The 21,034-nt window shown below is 41.1% G+C and overlaps 1 protein-coding gene across 1 annotated transcript; it reads right to left on the reverse strand.

The window, feature by feature from the left end:
* Positions 1–1,464: 1,464 nt before the first annotated feature.
* npy8ar (neuropeptide Y receptor Y8a) lies at positions 1,465–8,384 on the reverse strand. Its single transcript, XM_080847282.1, has 2 exons — positions 8,303–8,384; positions 1,465–3,273 (listed from the first exon to the last, which is right to left on the reverse strand). The coding sequence occupies exon 2, from the start codon at positions 3,112–3,114 to the stop codon at positions 1,999–2,001; it is 1,116 nt and encodes a 371-aa protein (XP_080703408.1). The 5' UTR covers positions 3,115–3,273; positions 8,303–8,384; the 3' UTR covers positions 1,465–1,998.
* Between the last annotated feature and the right edge of the window lie 12,650 nt (positions 8,385–21,034).

A 21,034-nucleotide genomic window follows, 5' to 3' on the forward strand; every position in this document is an offset into this window, starting at 1 on the left:
GAAAAAGTCAATCCCTCTGGGCCAATGGTTAACAATTTTATATAATCCAGAACTGCCCGTCCATCATAGGCAAACCCTCAAGCCTTCTGTCCACGCATGGATAAACTGCTGGAGAGCCGGAGCTGTCCTGGAGCTTTTTTTTCAGAAACCCTCTTTAAAGATCTTCAGAGACCAAACACCAGTCGAGGAGGAAAACAAGGTCAACCAGCCTCAGAACTCATTTAGTTATCTAATGGCAGCCTGTGCTGTACAACGTGTCCATGGATCTCATCTCTTATGACACTTACACTTGGTATTCATCGAGAAATCTTCCCTATGTTCACCTCATGACGTGAGAGAGGGAGAAAAAGGCCTTTGCCATCTTATGAAGGTTACACGAGAAAATAAGCAAATTATGTATCCACAAATTGCTACCAATATTCCATAAGCAGCATTAAAGCTTTTTTAAAGCTAATTACGTCCCTGGACATATTTCCAAGAATATTCAAGGAGAATGCACAAAGAGCTTCTTGTAAACAGGCTTCCTGTCCAGCCATCTGTGATGCAACTGTGGAATGATGGAACTTTGAACATGTGCTGTCCTTAGTTGTCCCTAGTAGTGTTGTGAGTCAACATGCCCCACCTGCACGCCCAGCTGACATCCAAATCAAATGCTGAACTGGGTGTAATCATTTGTAAGTGCTAATGTTGAGGACAAATAATTGAGGTAGATGCATGCATGACTCTGAATGAAAGGGTGGCTGGACACCATCTGTTGGATTAGTTCAGCTCATGCTTTGATTCATGAGTGGAAAACAGGCGATAATTGCGTTTAGCATCAGTTAAACACATGGTTGGCTTACGGAGCATTTGTGAAAAGCCAGGGACAAGCCTCAAATCCAACCCCTGCCAAAAAACATTCCCAAATTGAATATTTCACTCAAAAAAAAGTTGTGTTATGATCCCAGTAGCAAAATCACTGCTCTCCAATATAATTTAATAAAGTATTACATTCATAATCACATTTTATTGTATGGTATATTAAATACAAATTTAAAATACAATTTCTTGCTGTTTCTTGCATTTCATGATTACAGTTCCAATACCCTTATAAATGGATATATTAAAGTCATTGAAAGTCAGCTTTTGCCATGTATAATACATACTGAAAACATTTGATAAGGCAGAACAGATTCAAACATACAAATACATTATTTGTAATTTTATAATTGTAAGTGTGATATGAATACTGAATTATTTGGGAGAATAATACCATTTAGAATATTAATGAGAGTAATGATCATTTACTTTCAAAAGTTAAAAAATATCTGTTAACATTATAGATGCACAACTGCATTGTAACATATATTCGGTGTCACAATAACACCAAGACCATCACATACAGTGATCACAATACATTAAAGTATATACCACACCTCGCAGACACAGGTGTACATTCCCATATTACTATTTAAATTACAGAATTGAATGTTTTGATTGCTACTTTACATTAAAAACCATAGATATCCAGACACAGACTTCAGCAGAATCAGCACTTCAAGGCTAATGAAAGGACAGTTCACATAGTGACAAAAGCACTAAGGACATAGTGCTTTAATCCAAGTTCAATTCAGGCAGCACGATTGTCCTTTGAACTCTGAATTCATATATATTGATTGAGGCGTTGCTTAGTAAACATTCAGCCCCATTTAGGTGTTATAACAGCAAGCCTCAGCTTCACAAAGCTAGATGCACACACTTCTAAAAGCATTAGCTCTGTGCTAACATTACAGCATACTGTACACATCTACTGTAAGCAGGCCTACAGACAGAAACTGGGTTTAGATCAAGATCAAGATAATCAAGTGATGCAGGAGTTCATATGGCAGTCTTATATTTCTTTGTGAACCACCTCAACTTATCCGCATCTCAGTCATCTTACAATGTCTTTCTTTTCCCGTTCCCTCTCTTCCCCTTGCTCTCTTTGTTAAGTTTTTCATTCCACCCCATCCTGTTCAACTAAATGCGAGCACCAGTCTCTCCCTTTAAGGAATCTCTGTGCGTGGCAGACACCTTGGTGACATCCGTGCCCACGGTGGACAGGGGGAAGCTCTCGTAGCTCTCGGGCACCCCCCAGCAGCAGCGGCAGCGCTTCAGCATGGCCTTCAGCTCCTTCTGGAAGTTGCTGTTGAGGAAGCCGTACACCACAGGGTTAACGCAGGTGGACGCCATTGCCATCAGGTGGCACGCCGAGAAGATGACGTCGTGCTGGCAGGAGGGCAGCGCCTGGTGGTACCAGTCGAAGAGGGTGTTGAAGACGTTGAGCGGCAGCCAGCAGAGGGTGAAGGCCACCACGATGGTGACCAGCATGGCGTTGATGCGTTGGGCACTGCGGGCTTTCCTCTGGCGCGCGTCGCTGGCCTGCTCCACCATGTCCCGCCGCCGGCGCAGGCGCAGGAAGATGCGCAGGTAGCAGAGGAGGATGAGCAGCAGGGGCAGGCAGTACTGGAAGAGTAGCAGCGAAGTGGTGTAGGCCAGCCGGTTGCGCTCGGACGGCCACCGCTCCATGCAGGCGACGTGGTCGCTGAACGGGTTGAAGGGGATGCTCAGGTTTTGGAAGGGCGCGTTGGTGAGGATGTTGAAGGAGAGGAAGGGCAGCGAGATGAAGCAGGCCACCATCCAGGTGACGGCCACCGCCAGGTAGGAGTGACCCGCCACCGGCGTCCAGCCCGTAGGGTGGATGATCAGCTGGTGGCGTTCCAGGGCGATGAGCACCAGGGAGAAGACAGAGACGGTGATGGACATGCACTGGACGAAGGGCGTGACCTTGCACAGGGCCTCCCCGAGGATCCAGCGGTCCATCAGGGTGTAGATCACGGTGACGGGCAGGCACACCACACACATCAGGATGTCCGAGCAGGAGAGGTTAGCGATGAGAATGTTGGTGACGTTTCGCATCTCTTTCTGCCTGGAGATGATGAAGACCAGGCAGGAGTTGCCTACCAAGCCAACAGCGATCACCGTGCTGTAGGCCACTATCAGGAGCGTGGTGCCACCCAGTGAGGGTGGGCAAGGGTTGACATTCTCCCACGGCGATTCATCCCAATTACCCAGGCCACTGCTGTTGTTGGACATCGCTGACGAGAGGTGTCTCAGTGAGATATGAAGAGACAAAGATAGGAGTGGGCAGGCTCTGATGAACAGGCTCTTCAAAATGAAACAAGGTGTCTGTTCATCTTAGGATGGCTGGCCAATGCAAAAAACACAGGCAGCTTGTTGAATGATACAGTATATCTAGGGAAAAAAGGCAATTGAAATGAAAATGAATGGCAGTAAAGTGGGCAAAGAGCCAGCGTTGTACATTTGTAATATAATTTAAATATATAAGACAACATTCTTTGAGAGAAAAAAGCATGAAAAAAATGTGAGCATTTTTATGACAGTTCATTGATCAGATGAAAGTAAATGCACAAAAGGACACGTTATCCTTGTATACATCAATACATCCGATTTGTCTTGATGAAAGAAAAATTCAAGAAAAACAACAGTAGTATTCCATTAGGACGACATTCTAGTTTTCCTCAACTCTAGTCTGGCAGATGGAGGGCACCCTTGAGAAATCCCTCCTCATCCTCAGTCTACAATCGTCCTTCTTTTGGACAATGGCATCAGTGAAAGTGAAGCAGAAGTGATGGACCCCCCCCCCCCCCCTCTCTCTTTCTTTCTCTCTTTGTGTATATAGACAGTGCATACATTATATGTACTATATATATTAGATATCTATCTATTTCACACTCATGCTCATTTGCAAGCAAAATGTAATTGTATCAAAGAAAAACCTTTCAAAGAATGAATAAAACAGTGCTAGTACTTCACGAAATAACCCCTTCTAATAAGAGTCCCAAAGATAAATAAAAAATGTAACCTCACACTTGTCTGAGTATGTTTTATACATGAAACACCTCCTGCTCTTGTGATGAGAGAGGGTTTAATTAACCCAGAGGTATTATGCACCTCCCCTCTGGAACCTCCTAACCAACTGTTCAGTGTCTACTCCTAAGCTCATTACATCACACATCTGCAGACGAAAGGCATGGTGTTTCAAGAAAACCTTGAATAACACTGGGTAAATTAAATAAATAACAGCGACACAGAGGAGACAGTACTGTGTTTCCAGGACACACAAATAGATCCGCTGTCACCAATGACAACTGAAATAACACTGCGGCTGTGGGGAAGGAAGACATGCTGTTGCGAGTACAGACTAATGCTTCAGAGCAATGTTTGCTGAATTGTATCCTATTAAGAGAGCCTTGATAAAGAAACCAAATGTGTTATCTGTCATCCCCTTTGATAGCATTCAAATGCCTAGGCTCCTCATCTGACTGAGCTGGTAATTTGGTGTTGTCATCTTTCAAAGGGGATATTCTATTTTGGTTAAAAAAGGAGACTTTCTTGTTATGAATGGCTAACACAAGCTGTTACATCATTTGCTCGTCAGATTTCTCCGTACGAGCCAAGTCTTACACAACCTCCTCCTCCAGGGAGGCAATTTCGACGAATCAGCTGCCTTTGATATTATGTGTAAAGGAAGCCATGGTCTGACTAATTCACTAGGAAATGTCACAGACATGCAAATGTGTACTTCTCTGTCTTTCATCTAAATGGACCTCCAAATAGTCCAAACCTTTCGCTCCTCCGCTCAACAAGACAAACAAAGTCTGCATATGCAAAGATGCTTACTCGACACACACACACACACACAAACATGAGAGCATACAGACTGACTGACTGACTGACTGAGACATATAAATGCACTGACTGAGACATATATAAATGCACACTAACACACATCTCAGGCCATTTCATTTTGTGATGGGTCAAGTTGATTGCAAGAGCAATTGGATCAAATAGTCATCTGGAAGAGAATGAATCTGCTAATGACTGAGTTGTTCCCATTTTCCTTGTGGAGTCTGGCAGTTGGGGTCTGGAAGCCCCAGCATGCTTCTGGCCTATGGCTTGGCCTTATTAATCGGCTCTGGATGGACTGGAAAATGCTCCCAACCCTGCAGTTATGGTTCTCCTCACCCCTGCATTGGGGAAGCTGCCCACCAACATGCACAAATTAGCCTCTCGAGAAAAAGAGTAAACCTGCCCATTGTACACACAATCGAAACCCTCAGGGATCTCTGTGGCATTAGCATGTAGTCTTTTCTCCCTGTGCTGTTTGGATCCTTTCTAATTCCTTTACCATATTGACCCGACAAGAAACCGCATTGTAAACCACATTACAGTATTTTATGTAATCTTATAAAACAAACCCATGAAATTGACTGCACCCTCTTCATTCGCTACACTGGTATCAGAGTAAGCCCTTGCTCCATTCATGGCCCAGTATTTCTCTCAAGATTGTTTAATGTCTTTTTGAAGCCATTTCACATCATTCAGACACAAGTTCATATTAACATACATTCGTAGCTGGCAACTGCGAAAGCAAGACATAGCACGTATAGTTCATAGCTAGGCTGCCCTGAGACCTTCACGTGTTTTACATGTTTCTTTATCGTTATGGAAAACTGAGTGTGAATGAGAATCTGTTCTATCCCATGTTGTTTTTCCCTGATACATTAATGGGATTCGTATGTGAAAGAGGGAGAGACCCATTCTACCTGGCAGAGTTACTGTGCATGATACTAACTTCCAAGCAGAAAAAATGCATTTCCATCTAAAGATCGCACAAGAGTATTAACCGCAGGGCTGCAGACATTTTACAATATCAATGTATAAACAGTGGTTAATAGTTGGGAAATGACGGTCTTTTCAAGGCAAGGATTCACAGCAGGTGTGCTGATTGAACGCTATATGAAGAGAGGAAATGTGAGGCCAGTGTGGCTGGCCTGAATTGCCCCGACACCTACACAGAATGAGTCACATCTCTGTTTCATCAACCCCTTGGTGATGAGGCCATCTTATCTCTAAATGACACCAGCTTCTCACATCCCAAGATTAAAGAGACTCCTTATAGCCTTTCATCCCTCCATTTCAATAAAGGGAATACAAAATGGACTCATTTCCAAGTAACCGACCCTTCATTTCCAGGGTCTGATTCTTGTACCTGAGCTCTGAAAAAGCAATTTCAGAGAAACCTCTGACTGCACATCCCTCTCGTCTTTCCTTGTCATAATGAGATGGGTGTGGGATGATACTGAAAGTGTGGAGGGAGAATAAACGGCATGGGAAATTAAGCTGTGGGCCCCCACAGGCCCTGAGTGGAAGAAGGGAAGACTCAGTGTGATACTGCCATAAACAGTCAAAACCAGGACTGCAGCACACTGCTGCGACCTTCTGGCTATGAACGCGCCTCTCTGTGGGGAGCTGAATCGGTACTCATAACAAAGGAATCAGTTAAGAGCACTCAGCAATACATGAGAATTTCTTTTTTAATGAAAAATGAACAGTCAATAGCAGACCTTATCATTAGAATAAACTCTGAGGCAGATTAAACTGTAGTTATAATTCATTCTTAAAACTATTCTGAAATGTAACGCTGCATATGTTATGCTGTGATCCTGTCATCTTACAGGATTACTGTCTTCGCCCTGAGTCATCTTGAGCTCTCTGACGTTTTCACAACTCTCACCATTTCTAGAAAATTACAAAATGGCTGCCAGAGGCTTTCTAGTACAGGGCATATCACACGCAAACCTCATCCATCTTTGGATACACACTTCAAGAGTTCACTTTCAGTGTCATCTTTTCTTTGTTGGGAAAGGAACACTGTATTACTCAAATTCACGAAGATGTGTTTAAAAAAAAACTATGCAAAATCAAAGAAACATGCTGCCTTTCCCAGACACATCATATTCCTATGACTGATTTAGTTTGACAAACTATCACATACTCTTAGGTTTATCTAGCTGAGGATTTCCTTTGGAACTCCAAGGTTTATGTAATTTTTTTTAATATTGGGCTAAAGCGCTTCCAAAAAATCCTGACCTTTTTGTTTTACACTTTATACTGGCTCCCAAAACACAAGTTGTACAGAAATGGTGCGTGTATCCTCTCAGGGGCTCTCACTAACCTTTATTAATTATTCTGTGGTACTGGAGCTGGCACCACCTATGTGCACATCCATTAGGGCCAAACTGCTTATCACATATAGCCAAAAACAATTACAGGCTTTTGTCATAACCTCTTTGTCTCAATATTTTATGTAAATGTGATTTACCATGTCTGTACTGTCCTCACCTCAGTTTTAAACTATACAAATGACGCAGTAATCATAGGCTTACTTTAACTGGTTAGGGACACTGCTCTCAGCCATCTTCAACTGCACTTCCACTGCAGCGATCATTGCTGACTTTGACCTTATACAACTTTGCACGCGCAGTTCACAAAACTCCTGTTAGGTTAGATTTTAATGAGTCGGTGGTTATTAAACAGAAAATCAGCTCTTGGCTTGACTCGCAAAAAAATGACATTCTAATTGGAGATCATTATTAATGGTTTGGGGCAAACGTATCAAACTCCTACAGTGCATTGAAGACTAAGGCTGATATTACACCTGCACAAAAAACTTAAGGCTATAAAACAATGTAGTCCTGGGCAATTGTTCGGTTTGGATATAAATTAAATAAGACTGACGGACTGAATAATACTGTTGTAATCTGAATATGGCCAAAGCATTTTTTCATTTATTTCTGACAGTATGTGCTTTACCTAAGCACACTGAACTGCTGCTAAAACATTGGTTACATTGACATCAATCTTTTGTCTTTTCCACGTCTTTGCATATAGCCTAGGTCAAATTACTTTCATGGTTATCATTATCTGTTCAGAATTACCGACAGCGTGCTCAACACTGGATTTAACTGCGTTAATAAATTGTTTATCATGGTAGTCTAAAAAAAAAACATGTGGTAACTGATCATGGACATTACATCTCTTAACTTTTATTGGGTCTCCTGAAATTGATATTACCTTGCTTCCATCACAACTGCAAACCGCCTGATGGAATTTCCCGCCTGGTTTCACGTCATTATTTTCGGAGACTCTTTTATACCATTAGATACAAATTCTTTCATATGCTACACGCCAATGTTTTCATGTCATTATGTCTAGGCTGTTTTAACCCAACAGACGAAGTGACAACGCAGGTAGATGTCTGTGAATATGTCAAAACACTTATATTTACATCACGTTTAGCTCCGACGCGAAACACCTGTTCCAGCCTCACAGACAAATAGCAGAAATGACACAAGTCACAATAACAGGAACACAGTTGTGCATACGGTAGATTATTCATCCGGCATGTGGAGCTTACCTGTGCAGAAGGCAATGCTTTGTTTTGAGGAGAATATCTTGATATGATGAGTTGTATTTCGTGCCCACCGTGTTGAACAGCTCGCTGCATATCATCAGGACTTCAGATATCTCGAATACTTGGCTGTTTGCTGACGTGAGGAGGCGGCGGCTTGGGAGGTTTTTTTGGGGGGGGGGGGGGGGGGGGGGTTGTTGCAGCTACTCATCCAGCAGAACTTCATCTTCTTCATCTCATGCGGAGGGAATCTGGGGTGTGATGAGATGTCCTTTGAAATTAAAATATAATCTGACTAAATTGAATCTATGTAGGCTATTTGTTGAAGCACATTTCATTTTCAGTAAGCAAACATGTATCTCTTGCTTAGGTAGTCGGAGGTACCAGTATCAGAAGTAAACAGCAGAAGTAAATTCCCCTCACTGTTAACGTAAGGTTTTTTTTAGAATATGTTTCGAAAGATTTATGTTAATGTCATTTTACTGGACAGATTTCCAAACCAACACACACTCTAACATACTAGCATAAGCCTACATACACAGAGAGACAGACACACAGAGAGAGAGAGAGAGAGAGAGAGAGAGAGAGAGAGAGAGAGAGAGAGAGAGAGAGAGAGAGAGAGAGAGAGAGAGAGAGAGAGAAGACCTGGGTATGTTTAGCTACGGGTGTTCATTTTTCATGCAGCAGCAGCAAAGCACAAAACCTCTGGGGGGTGGAGCTGAAGCACAGCCCTCCAAATACAGTCGCCCTCAGCGGAGAACAGGCCAGGCAAGAGAGACAAACAGAACACTGATCATGCACGTCAACTACCAAAAACACCTGCCCTTTTAAACACAGGCTTCTCTAACAAAAAATCTGCTCTCTAAAGTGTTCATTTAAGAGTAAAAAAAGCACAATGACCAGAGATACAGGGACCCTCATTATACTTTCAAATAACAATACGTTTTTGGCTTCTTTTAAGAAAGGTTTAGGGGGTCAGATGGGAGCCAGTAAAATGTGATAGAAGCCAGGAAATGAATGTTAGTTCATATTTCCGAATGTCATTTATTTGAATTTAATTTAATTTCTCTTCCTCTCTTTTATTCATCCTCTCTCTTTCTTCCTGCCTTTCTTTTTACCCCTGGGACATCAATGTGTCTTTTTGTAAAAGAAAATTAGCTTCTTTCAAGGTAGCTGAACATAAGCATGAGTAATAAATAGCACTAGCACAGTCAGCTGTGTAATATTTATTCCTAATAGGAAAACCTTAGATGGATATTTTCTATCTAGAGCCCTGGGGATGAGGGAAAAATCTATGTATGTATGTATGTATGTATGTATGTACTGTATGTATGTATGTATGTATGTATGTATGTATGTATGTATGTATGTATGTATGTATGTAGGTATGTATGTATGTATGTATGTATGTATGTATGTATGTATGTATGTATGTACAGAACACCCACAGAAATATGACAAAAGCATCAGATCTCAATGATTTGTCTTCAGCCTGTATCTCAAATGCACCTACCACAAAGCAGGAGGTATAAGATGTTGGTGTGTAGCGTGCACTGTGTACAAAGGAAAGTTATTCTCAGGGAAAGGCTGGGCACAGCTGGTGGTGTCATGTCTTCTTTGTCTTTGGCGCATTTGTTCAATGAAAAAATAACCGTGCTGGATGAATGGCTTTGTTTTTTGTTTGCACACAGCCCTGTTTTGAAGTTGTGTTCAGAGGCACATTGGGGTTCAAATTGGGCTCCAAATTGCCTTTGTGGAAGGTGACAGTAAAGTCACTTTAGAACGGCTGAAATGAGAGAAAATTGGGATGCTGTATTGTTCAGAATTGACAATCACATCAATTTGTCTGAATAATGAGTTTGGAACTCTTGGAAATGGATTGCTTAGCAAAAGGGAGACTGTAATTTGTCTTGAAGTGTGATGGAGAAATGAGACAGAATACATTGTAGTGGGCTATTACAGTACATTATGGTGAACAGTTTGCAGTACTATGAACTGTTAGTTCACCAAATGAAGAATGGAAACAGATTCACCAACAATTTGCAAGAATTATGCACAATTAATGTTTTACTTATGTCCAGTACCACCCCACCCTTGAGCTAAACTATGAGGAAGATGGCAAGCAAGACATTACCCCTTTTCAGGAAGAATCCCACCCCCTCACACACACACACACATTGTCGAAATAAAATATCTAGTGATTTTTTTTTTTTGTATCATATCGCTGTCATTTCTTCTCTGTTGCAATTCCTTAATTTAGGATTGCTATTAGTCCCCATAGGCTCTCCTTCAAGTGTTGTTACTTTTAATCTGTTCAATGTATTTCTGAAGTTGATCCCTTGATCTCATGGCAGAGAAGTGGGCAGCAGTGGTAGCACAAACACCTTTCCTGAATTAGTTTGGAAGGGCTTAGTGCCATCTCAGATTGATCTAGAGAGGGGCTTAGATTGCCTTTTGCAACCAGACAGATGAGTGATGTCCCTGATGCTATTGATAGAATTGCCGGGTAAACTTGAGACAGGAAAAACTTGCGGACTCTTTTCATACGCAACCACAAAGCCATGCAGCAATGTTTAATTGGCCCTGCAAGCCTACAAGAGCATGTCGTAGAACACTTCTTCAATACTTAATTTTTACCGGAGAGCTTTTAATGCCTCTTGGAGTGAGCTGAACAATGCCAACTACCTCTTTCCTCTGACAAATGAGATTAAACAAAATGAGTTTAGTCAGGAATAGATCATTAAAACTTGAAAATGTCTGTCACAGTGCCCATTAAACCAACCTGAAGAACTCTGCCAAGACATGTATTTAGAAATAAGACACAGTTAATGTATTCACAAGTGGAGGCCAAAAACTGTGGAGGTCTGTTTCACTCCGAGGGACATCCGTCACTAAGCCATTGAGTTTCCACAGCAGTTTGTTCAATTTTCCCTTGTCTAATTGAAGGATATGATAAATAAAGTTACTTCCAAAAGTCATCAGGCATTGGGTCCAGGCTCTGGGCTCTTTAAAGCGCCTTAAGACAATATTGTTATGGCGCTATATAAATAAAATTGAATGGAAATTTTTTTTTTCACAATTGCCAAAGATAGTTACAAGTATTTTCCACTTAGTGTTTTACTTTCGAACAATTATTAACGTTAAAAATAAATAAGTATTTAAACCCCAGTGCTTTTGAGTTCCAAATAAAGGCAGATTATGAATTATTCAGAAATGATATAGAGGTGACATTTAGTTGACCATAACTGGTCATAATTTGGTACTATCTATAAGGGGCTTAAAGTAGAGATTAGCCTTCTAGCAATGAAAATCAACCTGTCTAATAGTCATCTGATAGGTTGTGAAATAACAGAGGAACTAAAGACTAAAGAGACAAAGTGATTCAAAGTCAGGAAAAGACTCCAAAACAATATTCAAATAAATTATGCATAATATCACTGGAGAACAATCTGTTGAAAAACTAAGATTTGGGGTAGGATTACCTACCAGTCGAAGCCCTGATCAAAATCCTACTGAGAATCTGTGGCACTATAGTCCGGGACTGCCACCCCATCTTTATACATTCTACGTACTAGAATGGAAATAAACACTGCAGAACAACGTGCCAAGCCGGTACTATCTACTAGTTCAGGCTGTTGTATACTGTTATAGAATATTTTAGTGTTTTTTTTTTAAGCCTTGTAGTTATACTACAGCAGAAGTGTTGACAATGAAAATACCGATTGGAAAAACTTGCAAGAATCTTTTGTAATGATCAAAATGGTGATGACTTTCAGGAGGGATTGAATACTTTTGCAGATACTGTCTCATAATAAACCTATTTGATGTGGACAAAATGTGAAAACGGAGTGAATGACATTTATGACCTTCTAATCTATGCTATTTGATATACTTTTTGTTTGCTATTTGTATTTGGTAGTAGCTGTTGATGTGAAGGTGAATAATGTTGGCCAGCAGACAGCACAGTGGATAAATAATACAGCAGGAAGAAGCCAGAGGAGGATGCAGGAAACCAGAATTGGAGAAAACAAACAGCAAATCCTTGAGGACATCTATCAGAAGAGAAGAGGCTGTCTAATTACAATTTATATTTGGGTAGGGCCTGTTTGGGGATGGGGTTTGTGTGTGTGTGTGTGTAACCACTTCCAAAAAAATTCTCTAGAGAGTAACTGGAGAGCGGAAATGTTTACGATGGCTTGATATTGTCCCTGTGCTGCACCAAAGTCAGGCTAAGATGAACTTGATGTGAGGTAAACGTTACCTAATCATCTGGCGTTTCTGCTGAATGTCACTCCACGGTGAGATTTAAGAGGCCCCTCTTGCCCTCATTGTGCTTGCCCTCATTGTGCAGCTCTTTAGGCAGGAGAACTCATTGAAGTCACTCTCACTCTTTTCAAGTCTCGATTCACTGCAATGCCTTCGCCAGTTGCACCTCTCAGACAGGTGGATTTAAAGATGGCAATTTGAAGGAAAAGAAATGCCATTCAAGCATGAGTGCTAAAAATAGTTGAATATTATTTTTGAATTGAATATATGGTTACTGTATAATAAATGTCACAGACAGTTAGAGTCTGACTGACTGAGTTTCAACACCCAAAAACACATACTTTATTCAGCAAAATGTCATCTAAACAAAGCTAAATGTCAGGGTCAATTACTTAGAGAAAGATCCACAGACCCTATCCATCTATTGCTTACAGATTATCAAGAATTACCCCCTTCAAACAAGTACAGTAAAAAAAAATCAAATGATTCCATTTTGTACTGGTGGGACACAGAGAGATCAGCCTATACGCTTTGATCTATTAAAACGCCAGATGGTAGGAGATGATGGTGGGCAGGCCGCCAGGAGAGTGGGAGCCGAGAAGAGAGGACACAAGCTGAGGATGTGTCTTGAGGACCTTCATCCGGGGCGGATGAACCAACGTGAACGTCAGAGTAGTCAACCTTCGCTCAGATGCCAGGTGATGATGTCACACGCTGTAGTCGAGATGTCCCACATTTATTCATGAGTTCTGATGTCAACCCATCTGGACTCGCCACACTAGCCCATTTGCCCGCTCTTTGAATACGAGCCCCTGATGTCAGTTGAACCATTATCTCAATGGTTCTTTCCATGATAGGACTGTATGACATCATCCCAACAACCGCAAGACTTATGGCCTGATTTACTAATATGCAAGCGCTGCTTTATCTGCGTTCGCAAATTTCGCATTTTCCGTGGTATTTATCAAACCACATCTGCGCTGGGCACTGTGTGCTTACTCCGCCCTTTGAAGGGCCTGATTTACTAACATTGATTTGCGAACGCAGCTTTATCTGCGCCTTTGCCATGCGCATATTAACGCACGGTGTTTCCCCGCATTTTACATGATGTTTATCAAGCCAGATCTGCGCTGGGCAATCATTATTTAGCGCACCGTTAAAAGCCGTCAGAAATTGCCTGCAAGTTACTGCCCACCATGGAGATTCGAGGAAGAAAAAACTAAGGTTCAGCGGAGAGGAGATAGATATATTGGTTCACGTTCGCTCAATCATTGAACCTAATTCAATGGGTTGTATTGTTGTTTTGCCCGCCATCACCTACAGCGAGATGTTTAAAAGAACACGATTATAAATAATATGCTATTGGTGGCATTAATGCATAAACTGTCTATTATAACAATATAGGTGTGTACATGGAGAGATTAATACGTTCTGGGACATGGGTTCACTACAATATATCCCCACTGAAACAAATACATTTACCATAGCCAGGCCTCTCCAAAATCACCGTTGCTCAATCATGAATAGATGGCACTATTCCGGAAGATAAAACTGTCATGGACAGACCACTACCACGTAAGTAATGGTCATGTTGGCATCACATATGACCTGGACATTCATTGAATATGTGTGCTTTCTGTTTCGGTAAACGTGTTCGTGGATTGAAGGTGGGACTGTTTGCATGAGGGTGCAAGCAATGGTTCCAATTACGTTTGGAAAGTTTGCGATTTCAAAAAAAGTGTTTGATGTCTCTAATTTCAGCTATGGCAGTGGGGAAATGTATTGACCAGCGCACCGTAGCAATGCGTCGAGTACATGGGTGAATATTTGGCTGAGTGAAGGCTGATATATACCAACTGCTGATGCTATAACTGTTTGAAATGATCCGATGCCAATATTTGTAATGTTGTCCAGAGTCTACCAACTGATTGAATGGAATGTGATCTCCGGTTGGAGTGTTAGATGTCGTCTCTGATCTGGTTCAGTAATTGAAGTATTGCGTGGCTTTTAACCTGTACCGTCTAATGATTTGTGGTTCATTTAACTGAAAATGTGTTATACGAGTTAAAAAAAATATTTCTGTGCGCTGTCTCTGTCTTCTTTCTTCGCCTTGATGTTATCACTGCTGCCATATCAACGTTTTCAGACTCAATGAAAATGCGCTTCCTGGTTAAGACGTGCTTTTAGGAGGCGGAGAATTATCCCGCAAATTGAGACGTGCGCTCGACAGGCAGTTTTAGTAAATACCACGCAATACATCATTAGGCGCACTTACATTCTCTCCTCCCATTAAATTGCGCTCCATGCCCACCGTTCCAACCAGGTTTCCACCCACGTCCACGTAACCTCCCCTGTTCACACCCACAGGCGTTAATATGCGCTGCGCCCCCTTAGTAAATACCGTTTTATGTTTACGACTGCTATTTTACGCCAGAAATGGGCGCAATCCTGTTAGTAAATCAGGCCCTTAGTGTTTTAAATCTTCAGCATCTCTCCAACAAATCAATACCTCATTCATAGGTCATAGTTTTTGGTGCCAAAGAAATCGATTGAAATCAACCAACTAACAATCGTTTGTAGGATTAATACACAGATATGCACCACATGTAAACAAACACAGCACCTGAACTATATTTCACATATGGGTCATTCTACAGAAACAGTGGAATCTGGGTGATACAAATCTGCTGAAATGTATTCCTTCTCAACTTGATGAATCCACTAAAAGTAGAGCTTAATGTATTTTTATAATTTGTATCAGTTCATTAAAGAATGTATGTGCTGTTTCTTTGTCATTGGTGTTACCTATAGTGTAAACAACTTTACATATTTCCAAAAAAAAAAATTCTCCTTAGATCCTGAATATTTAGTTAAAGGCAGAGTAGTGGAAGTAGTGGCAGAATAGTGGAAGACCAAGACAAATATTTGATTATTCACATTATTTAATACAATTGCACATGTTTAAACAACGTTGTGTGAATTTATTTGATTTGCACCATCTTTCTTTTCTGTCAAACCAACAACAATTGAAGAATAGTATCAATCAATCCCCATTTACAACCTCTCACTTTAATGGCCCAGCTCTTCTTTCAGGCATGCCCAAATCTTTCCATCCAACTGGATGGATCTCTTGTTAACAGTGACTGGCTCTGGCATTAAGCACATGACCCTAACCAGCATTAAGCACATGACCCTAACCAGTTTACGTCTTCTACTGGGGGTTCCCGGTAGAACTTGTTCAGGTCATACCTGCTGGTCCTGTGCATGCACTTGATTTTGACATGTTCCTCAACCTCCAGGATAAAGTGATCATCAGGTCAACTTAAAGGATTTTGGTGTCAAAAGTAAGTGACAGCACTTCCACGTTTTTTGTATAATGACCCATATATTGTTTAAAAATAACCTAGGAATTTGTAACTTGTCAGTCTGTTGAACATTTGACCTTTGGAAAAACTCTGTGGAAAAAGTAAGGTCAGTGTGTAACTTAAGTCATTATGTTTGACATTTGGAAAAAGCTGCATTGAAAACATGACAGAAACTGATGACATACAACCCTTTGCTGACCAAAAATAATGAATCAAATAAATAACAAGCAACTGTGATATTTCTCATTTCTAAAGCTTTCTCCAGTGGCACAACTACAAGCTCATACCTCCATTGATGTCACCATCCCTGGTTGTGTAGCCCCGTATTTAAATGTAAAGTGACTACAGCCCAATGTCACCATCACTGGTGGTGTAGCCCCGTATTTAAATGTAAAGTGACTACAGCCCAATGTCACCATCACTGGTTGTGTAGCCCCATATTGAAATGTAAAGTGACTACAGCCCAATGTTTCACTCTAAATTTCAGTTACTTTTACTTTAGGGATATATTTGAAATGACACAGAAAATTCCGACAGTAGTGAGGAGCACTTCTGGTATGACAGTCTTCAGCATCTCTCCAACAAATCAATACCTCATTCATAGGTCATAGCTTTTGGTGCCAAAGAAATCGATTGAAATCAACCAACTAAAAATCGTTTGTAGGATTAATACACAGATATGCACCACATGTAAACAAACACAGTACCTGAAATATATTTCACATATACTTTTTAAAAATAACCTAGGAATTTGTAACTTGTCAGTCTGTTGAACATTTGACCTTTGGAAAAACTTGGTGGAAAAAAGTAAGGTCAGTATGTAACTATAGTTCTGGAAAATTCCGACAGTAGTGAGGAGCACTTATGGTATGTCAGATTAACATAATCCCAATGTGACATTTTTCAGAGTGTTTTTGCAAGGCACTAATTGGTGCCGTTCAGGCATAGTGTCACAAACAAGAGGTAATAAAGTCTGTTGTCATCATTTGTTTTGGGATTTGTACATATGGTGACACAATCTAAGTTTGCTTCAATAAATGTATTACTTGACATCCGTAGAACATAGGACACAGGCAACGGAGGGCTTACGTAGGCATCATATGCTGATCTGTCAGAATTCCTTGATTTTATGTCTGTGCTACTTCCAGCTCTGTTTTCATCTGGATTCCAAATTAGGAGACATACCCTCACTGAGCAGACCTCCCTAGTCTGTATAAAGGGGAATCACAGAAGAGTTTTTCCCTCTACACAAAGTAAAACTGCAAGGGAAACTTGAGAGAGCAGTTCTAGCTCTGGGGAAAAGCCAGTGAAGTGATGAGGTGGTGCTGAAGCTGCTGCTGCTGCTGCTGCTGGAGGAGGATGGTTCTGGCGCTGTCTCTCCCCAGGGCTTATCTCGCTCTGTGATCTCGCCTCCTTGTTATCAGCGCTCCCTCTGTAAACCAGATGTGCCTGACTGGCCTCTCCATGCTGTTGTCAAATCTCCTACAAGCAATCCGGCAGGCTTTGGCCGTGGCTGATAGGCGGTGAATCAGTACCTCAGCAGTGAAGCCTCATTTATCTGCACCACAAGAGGGCAATCCCTGCTGGAATACACTTTAGCCTCAGGTGAACCAGTCGGGCTGTCCAGCGCTATCTGCCACGCCCCTTATCTCAGGGGCCTCTCCACAGTATGCAATTTCACATCATGAGAGAGAGAGCGAGAGGGAGGGAGGGAGAGAAAGAGAGAGGGAGGGAGGATGTTAGCATGCATGTGTGGTTTGTGGCAATGAGTATCCACAGAGAGTGAAAGAGGTGAACTGTGGGAGTATGTGAGAGAGAGAAATCAAGGCAATCAAGGAACAGAGTCATCCAACCGTTAATGCATTTGGTCAGATGTGGAAAGCACCTCATTTAGGTCCCTGCAATGAGGAAGGAACACCATTGATCTCTCCTGAAAGTCAAGCAGCCTTCTCAGCTGTGCAAAAACAGATCCCCTCACAGGTCACTGTGCTGGAGCATTACCATACATGAACTCACAAACATCCACGCATGACAACTCCCAGCAAGAGACGCACACCCTGTTCCCCCATCCCTTCTCTCGCCAAGGTGACACAGTTAGGTGGATGGCGGAGAGCAGCGAATTTCAAAATGCAACCGGGGTCTAGACTTCAGGCAGATTGGTTACCATGGAGACCGAGCCCCTGCAGACTGCTAATGGCAGGCAGCAGTGCAGGATAAGATGTGTGCTAATCACAGTGCATTGTTCTCAGATGTGCCATGCTGTCCTGAGGGTCTGCTCTGCTCTCCTCTACTCCTACGCCAGTGGAGTAATTACACATAGGTCCCACTCCAAGCCACTCTGAAGCCCATCATCCCTCACAAGATTTGTATAACAGTAATAAATTGTAAGGGGAACGTGAGGGAGAATAATGACCGTATTTTCCTATTTCAAATGGTTACAGACAATACCTAGACATTATGCATGACCATCAGTGTGGATGTCTTTATGCATACAGTTTTGTGACATATTTCAGGTTATGATAGAATTAAACTCATAGTTGTGTTGGATTTGAAATGACTGATTGTTTGCTGAAAGGCTCAAGGTATGGGTGTGCCACGTTTGCGATATCATAGCCTTTTGCACACACTCTCCTGTTATGTAGTTCTCCATGAGACTGCATGGGAATATTCTAAATGACTTAGCCTACATACATGTATTTAATTTGAAATTCTTGCTGCACATTTAGCAAGCCACAATTGTTCCATGATTTCTCGGTTTCAATTGATTATAACGGTTTCAATTATTACGACAATCAACTTTTAGCTGTAAATAAACTCCATGAAATGAAGGTTAATGTAGTATTGATTAAATTATTCAAAATACAATCAACAGATCAATGAAAAACTGGTATATGTAGAGGGTGATCCTCTTGCTAAGGCACACGTTTGACTGTTATAGTATTTTCAGGTTGAATGGGGGTGGAAGCTTTCTTCGCCATTCACTGGTTGGGCCTCTTAGCCTTTGTGTTGCCTATTGTTGTCCGGTACATTCTGTGACAGATTTCCTTTGTCCTGGTAATACTTTGTCTGTCTTCACAAGGTTGAAGGTGTGGAAGGTGACAATAATAGAGCTGCGTGTGACCTTCAATATGTGTAGTTCTCCTGATAATTGAAAATAAGGATAATACAGTATTTTATATTGAAAATGCTTTGACGCTTTTAAAACATAAATGATGTGTACTTGTTTGCTGTCACATATCTGGGCAGGCTAAGTGAGCCTGTTAGAGAGAATGCTAGCAACGTTGTGATATTAAAAAAAAAAGGTAACATAAATTAATCATTTTGATTGACACGTTTTTGTAACATCAGCCTTGGCGTGTCCAGTCAGATGTACTCTTTTTCCTTCATCATTCCAATTACTGACAAGCATTTGCACACACAACTATCTCTATTTTGCCACTCTTCGAGAGGTACTTGTTAAAAGACCTCTAGGGTTTCAAATCTTTCCTCTCAATTTCAGTCATATTTACGCATTGTTTAACCACACTTAATAAGGTTTACAATCATCCAGGTTTATAGCAATAGCAAAAATGAAACTAACCAATTAATAAGAAAGTACATAACCCAGTTTTCAAAATCTTACAGTATTCCAAAATTTCTTCACAGAGCGAAGATCAGCTAAAATGCCTTGTAAAACTGCAAAACGATGTGCTCCGATTAAAATATACATTCATAGGTGACAGGTCTCATATGACAGGGTATAAGATGTATTCAGTTTTTCACTTGACACAGGTTAATACCATCCACTTCCAGCCCAGTCAGTGCATAATTACACGAGGGTAGGCAAACATACTATCCACATAAAGCTTATGTCTTGTGCATGTTGCAGTAGCTCAGAGGCCACTGAGTTGGCTGCATATTAAATGCGGAGCATGACAGCACATAATCCTCATTAAAGCACTTCCCTCAGGACCTCTACCACTCAAGTTAAATAGCATTCCAATGCCATTTCCCAAAGCGAAGGACTGGAAAATGTGGACACCACATCTCAAAGGGCCAAGACATAATTATTAAATCATTTTGGGCTCAAACACACAGAAAATCTATATTTCAAAAATGAAATTATCATTTCCTAAGCAAAACTGCACTGACTACTATTGAACTGTGGCTCCTGGGGCTCGGATATCTTTTGTATCCAGAAGCCTTTAATCGATGGGAAAGGTTTCCATACATATGAGACAGCACAGAGGTGCTGTTCGCTGCCTACTGTACCGTATGCAATGATGTGGAGGCTAGCACTGAATTTCATTTAACAAGGTGCAGGGCAGCGCTTCTCTGACACCAATGACCCACTGGCATTATGGCACCCGTTGACAGAAAACACACACTTAGACTAAACATATTGGAGCAAATTGTTTTATCTTGGCCAACATTAACTACAACAATCACAAACAAACAATATTTTCATCACTCTACGAGAAGGCACCTCGCCAATCGGGAACATGTCCGCTATGAAGTCTTCCCCCTCTCCTCAGTTGTCACAGCTAGCCTACAAGTAAGAAACATTTTAAGAATGAAACAACAACAACAACAACAACAACAACAACAAACCTGTGCTTAAAATTGACTGCATTGAAAGTTGCTAGTTAATGTATGGGAAGAAGGCACACAGACAGTAATAGACATTTTATGAAGGCTTAAGGGCTATCTGTTGGTGTATCCTTGTAAGTAAATATGTGTATTCTGTAAATAATTAAAAAAAGAAATACAAATATTACTACAGGGAAACAGTGTGTCAGTTAAATTGGGTTGATCTGTTAGCTGACCTTACTGTACTATAATGAACAGCATTGCACATTTAAAACTGATCAGAGTTCAAAATTGTACTTCAACACAAGCAAATCCAAAGTGTGATTGCTCAACAGTAGTATAGGATCACTACACACTAACTGCAGAGATCAGACATGGGAATAAAGTAATGCACAGGAAATAGTGACAAAATTGTGTTCAACAAACTATACAAGAACACACATACAGTATACTGATGCAAAGAGACATCTTTATCAGTACATAACAGCATTAGTCAGAATCTCCTCTGCAGGACCAGGGGTGCACAGGTTGGTGTTCA

This window comes from Sprattus sprattus (genome assembly GCF_963457725.1).
Source record: "Sprattus sprattus genome assembly, chromosome: 11".
In the NCBI taxonomy this organism is placed as follows: Eukaryota; Metazoa; Chordata; class Actinopteri; order Clupeiformes; family Clupeidae; genus Sprattus; species Sprattus sprattus.

Bases quoted from the DNA above. Each gene is read 5' to 3' on its own strand.
- npy8ar (XM_080847282.1), bottom strand. From the start codon at position 3,114: ATGTCCAACAACAGCAGTGGCCTGGGTAATTGGGATGAATCGCCGTGG.